At 35.6% G+C, this 6000-nt stretch overlaps 1 protein-coding gene across 1 annotated transcript in view; it reads left to right on the top strand.

The window, feature by feature from the left end:
- ATP12A (ATPase H+/K+ transporting non-gastric alpha2 subunit) overlaps nucleotides 1-6000 on the top strand; it is a 534499-nt gene that overhangs the window by 104404 nt on the left and 424095 nt on the right. Inside the window, exon 4 of the mRNA XM_044081130.1 lies at nucleotides 1565-1768. Within this exon, the coding sequence (XP_043937065.1) occupies nucleotides 1565-1768 (204 nt within the window). The remainder of the gene's footprint in view (nucleotides 1-1564; nucleotides 1769-6000) is intronic.

The raw sequence follows: 6000 nt of genomic DNA, 5'->3' as shown, positions 1-6000 counted from the left end.
TAGGGGCACATGAAGCACCCATGGCAACCCCTCTTGTTTGTTTGTAATACTCCCCCTCAAAATAAATATAGTTATATTCCAAAACCAGACGCATCATATCTGTGATCAAATTGATGCAATCCCAGGTAAATTGGGAGTATTTTCTCAAACTCTCACAAAATAAATCCAATCCCTCCTCCTTAGGAATACAGGAGAATAGATCTACCACATCAATAGTGACAACAATCAAATTACTTTTCCATTTATTCTTAGTTAACTGGGACAGAAACATCCAAGAATCCTTAACTACATGTGGGGTATTGCAATATATATATGTTTGACCCATCTATCAATGACCACTCCTATATTGAAGGTCTTCGACCTACTTCCTGATATAATGGGTCTAAAAGGAGGGTTATGAATATTCTTATGTACCTTTGGGATGCCCACAATTGTGGCCAATATGGGGTTATCATTTTTCAAAAAATTATATGTATCAATTGTAATTCTTTGATCAACTAAATATTCATCTAAAGCTAAATCTATTATATAATAGCTTATACTTATTTCATTACGAGAAACTACCGCATAATTCCCAGAATCAATTAATATACTTTGAACTTTATTAACATAATCAATAGTATTATATAATACTATACCAGCACCTTTATCAGGCTTCATTACTCTAATATCTTTATTATTTATCAATTCTGTAAGGCATTTCCTCTCTTTATTAGTTAAATTATCTATATGTCCCCTTTTCTTTATGTACTTGTTATATTCGTAAATATCTATATTAACTGAATCCTCAAAATGTAACACATTTTTATGTGGTGGGGGAATGAATGTACTTTTTTTTCTTCATTTGATTCACCAACTCTTTATTATTATTATTTTGGTGCAAAATAGCTAAATTTAATCTACGGCAAAACAATTTAATTTCCATAATAGAATCTACAACATTAAATTTTGAAATAGGTATGTATTTCATACCTTTTTGAAATTATATGAACTGTTAGATTGCTATTTATATAGTTTTTTCGTATATTTTGTATTCATCATATTGTGGCTCTTTAAATGAGAGCATTCTTACAGTGTTTTTTGGCGCCAAAAAGTATTTAAATTTGTCAATGAATTCTCTGATCAGGTGTTCTGATGAAGTCTGTATTGTACAGATGAAAGCGCTTAACTGTTGTTTCAGTTTATATGTGTGATGCATTAAAGCCTTATCTCACTTGGCCGGGTCCAGTTTCACTCGTACTGTTTTATCTAGCTGAGACAGCTTCCAGTCTCACCATTGTTTCTCAAGTTGTTGTGTTCGTTTCGTGGTTCTCACAGTTCAGCTATTTGCAGACTTCTCTTGTGTTCTCTTAGTTATCTGACCTGTGGCAGCTATATTTGGAGTTGCACATCTTTCCCTCAGTTACAGAGAAGGATAATGTCAAGAGCAGGATTCCATGATGAAAGCGTCTGTAGTCCTCGTACACCAAGTCAGTGCAGTCTGTACCATAAAGAAACAGAGACAAAATGATGCCACTTACAACATAAGAAATCACCAACAACTTCATTATTATTTCTATTTCAGGGTCTCACAAGCACAAAAGCAGCAGAGATTCTGGCACGTGATGGGCCCAACAGATTGACTCCACCCAAAGGAACCCCTGAGATAATCAAGTTCCTCAGACAGATGGTTGGGGGGTTCTCACTCCTTCTGTGGGCAGGTGCAATCCTGTGCTGGATTGCCTATATAATACAATATGCTCAGGACAATACAGTTGCGAGGGATAATGTAAGTAGATCACAAGTTTGTTGCACTTTCCTAAACATGCTTATTTTATCTGAAAAAATGTAAAGACTGTTGAGAAGTTTTAACAGCTTCATTTTAATTATCACTTCATAGCATTCCTACTGTTCGTATACCTCAGTATTTTCTTATGTGTATGTCACATTTAATTTTAATTGATGCAATAACTGCTTTTGAAGGTTGGCATTTTTTTTTAATTTGCAAAAGCAATAAATGTCATAGAGATTTTACATCTATTAATATTTGTTTTTGTTTTGGATAAATCATTTTCTTTGATTTGACAAAATGGGAATGTTAAAGCATGGTATTCTATTAGATGAGAAATCTTGCAATCTGTTAATATAAACAATCCAGATTATTTTACCTTGTGAATCTGAGATGTGACTTCTCTCAAAACACAAGTGAGCAAATCATTCTCTGACTTCATGCAAAAGCAATGATTTGCCTTTTTTGTGAATAATGCTATTGTTGGATGTGATTATACTAAACATCAGAGGGTAGGTGTAGAGGACCTGCCTCTACATAAAATGTTAAGTTCACACAAATGACCATCCACATTCTTTTATGTGCAGATTTGTGCATTAGACTGGGAATGCTCAATATTTCTTCAGAGACCTTCTGTGAGTGCACACTGCAGTGCCTGCATGCAGAAAATTAGATCATTATCTAGGCAAGGGTAGTTTTTACATCACTGTTCTCATTGCTAAAAATGTCATCAGTGGTTTATTCATGTGGCAGATATTAAATTATCTACTTTGAGCTTACAAACATTTTCACATGAACTCTGGGATATACGTCAACTGTACTTTATGTTGTCACAGAGAAAGGTTCAGTGTTCTGATTCATGTGTGGGTTTAAAATGCTACAGTTGTGATTGCTTGAAAATTCTTTTTCAGGCACTTTGATACTGGGAGTGTTGAAAGCAATCAAGTGATTAGCATAATTTCAAATAGATAAATAAATAAATAAATAAATAAATAAATAAAACACGAGGGCTTACTTGCTGCTAGGATCTTACATACACAACTATTTCATTGTTATTGTGATGGCCGTGCCCTGGCCCAGCAATCAAGGGGCCTCAATCCTCACCACTAACACCAGGGAGGGTGTCTCATATAAGAGGAAAGGATAACAAATACACACAGTAAAGTACAATTTCCCTTAAGTGCACACAGAGATCACAGTCAGTCTGGGGCTGGTTGCTCCCTTGCCCTCCAGGTCCCCAATAAGAGTCCCCACTGGCACAGTTATAGGGTCCAGATCTTAGCCTAGCTGGCAAGTTAACCTCCAGCACCCTCTCTGTCCAACCAATGCTGCATGCCTCTGCCCAAGTAGCTGACACACACACACACACACACACACACACACACACACACACACACACACACACACACACACACACACACATACACTTAAGATAAGTATTTATACAACTTCACAGGCACTCCTGGGAAAGGCTGACACAGATTCTCCAGCTGTGCCCCTTTACACAGACTATACGGTAGTAATCACTGCCACCACCAGCTAATAATTATCAGCTACACAAAGGCCCTTAAAAGGGTGTCCAATTATTACTGTGCAATATTATTATCCAAATGGTAGTATAGCCCAGGGCTAAAGCTATAGGAGAGGCTTAGACAGTAAACTCTATAAATATGCAATGTACTCTAGAGATTAACTTATCACTACACAAACCAGCCACAGGTAAAAGGTTTTTAAAATATTTAATAATAAATACACAAGACTATACTACTTCACCACAGTGCTATTCAATAGTTCAGTGATCACACAGAAACTTAACTTAAAATAAATCAGTAGTACAGTTCCGACATAACAGAAAAACACTTAGTCTGACTTTCTTCTAATTTCCTAGCTATTACTACAAGAAACATACTTCTGAAATAACTTAGTTAAGACAACAGGTAGAGTGCTGATGAGATGGATAGCAAGACAAAAATGCTTAATAATCTCTGGTTCTCACTGTTTAAATTGAAGCTACAGTTCTGATAAAACATTACATCATTTGTTTACTCTTTCCTGGTTCCCAGGCTGACACATTAACTACATTAACATTCTTAACATCTCCCTTTTGTTATCTTGCAGCTGGTCAGGAACAGAGCAATAAAAATACATTTGCATGTTTAAGTCTAGCAATTTAACTCTTGGTTATAACAATAGAAATAATTTCTTCATCTAGACTATTCAGCACCACTGTTCCCTTGAAAGGGTCACCACATGCTTTTACTGGGTCAGTAGAGAGCACTGTTGCCACATTTTTGTAACAGCATTTCTTTACATTTAAAACAATACACCTGTAGTTTACATTTATATTTACAAATACCAGAATTATGTATCAAATTCTATTTGGCTAGGCTGGCAGCCTTCACCCTTCTATACCAGTCTTCATGGTTATCTTTACCAATACTGCTTCTTACAGACTTGAAAATGTATACAACTTCTAAATTGTTATTAGTAATTTGTAACAATGAAGGATATGCAGACTGTCCTAATTCTGGAATACTTTATAATTAACATGCCAGCCATCTGACATCTTCTAAACTTTGCACAATGTAGTGGCAAAAATACAAATCGGATGTCCTTTAATGCTTGAAAAAAATTGGTGTTATATAACCATTGCATTCTAGCTATATCCTCAAAATGTTGTAATTAGCTCACTATCCAAAAAAATGAATGCATGACATACTATCTGCTAGAGCAAAATTTGAGAATTCATATGCCGTACTCAGTAGTCTTAAATCCCCCAAACCTTTCTTAAATGTAAATATGTTGTCAATAAAGTCAGCACAGTATTGAACCAAGGAACTGTGCTTAAAGTGCCCAAGAAAAAACAATACACCAGAAAAAAGGCACTAGAAGGAGGGACATGATCCAAAGCAAAACGACCAGTTTATTAAATTACAAAACACACTTAAAACATTTAATAAACTGGTCATTTTTCTTTGGATTGTGTGCTTCCTTCTAGTGCTGTTTTCTGGTTTATCAGCACAGCATAGAACATATTCCCATACCTCTCAACCTCTAAGAGTAAGAAATCTGTGCAAAGCCAAAAATAATCAGGGGACAAAGGCTCAAGATCAGGGAAAGATTTTAAATATTGCTCTTACAAACTTAGAATGTTTTTAGAATAACAGGACTTGCATTAGCTAGTTTTAGTGCTCACGTGATACCAATCAGTCTAGATTCAGCAAGTCTGAATTTAGCCTATGCTACAAAATGCAGAAGTACTAGAAATTCAAAGTTCATAAAATTACAGTCACAACAGCAAAAAATAGTTTAAATAAAGTAGCAACTGACCAGCAATTCCAAGCTTAGAAGGGTGTAGGCCACACTCTCCCACCACAAGAGTCTAGACCACAAACATTCCTAATGTAAAACAACTGCTTTTGGAGCCAACGTGCTTAAGCCAGAAATAAGATACTTAAGAATAACAGACACAATAGGCCTTCAACCAGCAATTTTCATCTTAGAAGGGTGTAGGCCACCATCTCCTGCCACAAGAGTCTAGACCACACCCCTCCTAATGTAAAATAACTGGTTTGGAGCCCAAGTGCTTAAACTAGAACTAAGACACTTTCAGAATAACAGAGACAGTGAGCCTTCAATCAGCAATTCCCAGCTTGGAAGTGTGTAGACTATCCTCTACTGCCACAAGAATTTAGACCACAAATCTTCCTAATGTAAAATAACAGGTTTGGAACCCAAATGCTTAAACTGAAACAAAGACACTTAGAACAACATACACAATATGCCTTCACCCAGCAATTCTCAGCTCAGAAGGGCAGAGACTACCTACTCCCCCCACAACTGTGTAGACCACAAACCTTCTTTGTGTAAAATGACTGGCCTAAACACAAGTCCTTAAGCCAAAACTAAGATACTTAGAGTAACAATTACAATTTAATCAGGCTACTAACAAGCAGTAATAAATGCAGCAGAATAAATGCAATTGAACACTTTAAGAACAAGCAGCAAAAGCAAAATAAAGTAATAATGTAGGAAGAGATACAGTAAAAGCAGCTGAAGAAAGTGTATTTTTTTAAATCAGGCTATTTGTAAGCAGTAGTAAATGCAGCAGAATAAATGCAGTTGAACACTTTTAAGAACAAGCAGCAAAAGAAAAATAATTTAATAAAGTAAGAAGAGATACAAATACAGTAAAAGCAGCTGAATAAAGTGTATTTTTTGTTAGTTAAATA

This window comes from Protopterus annectens, chromosome 8.part0, assembly GCF_019279795.1.
Source record: "Protopterus annectens isolate FY-2018-M chromosome 8.part0, PAN1.0, whole genome shotgun sequence".
NCBI classification, from domain to species: domain Eukaryota; kingdom Metazoa; phylum Chordata; order Ceratodontiformes; family Protopteridae; genus Protopterus; species Protopterus annectens.
The sequence above is the reverse complement of the archived record's forward strand: the minus strand, read 5'-3'. Positions and strand labels throughout refer to the sequence as shown.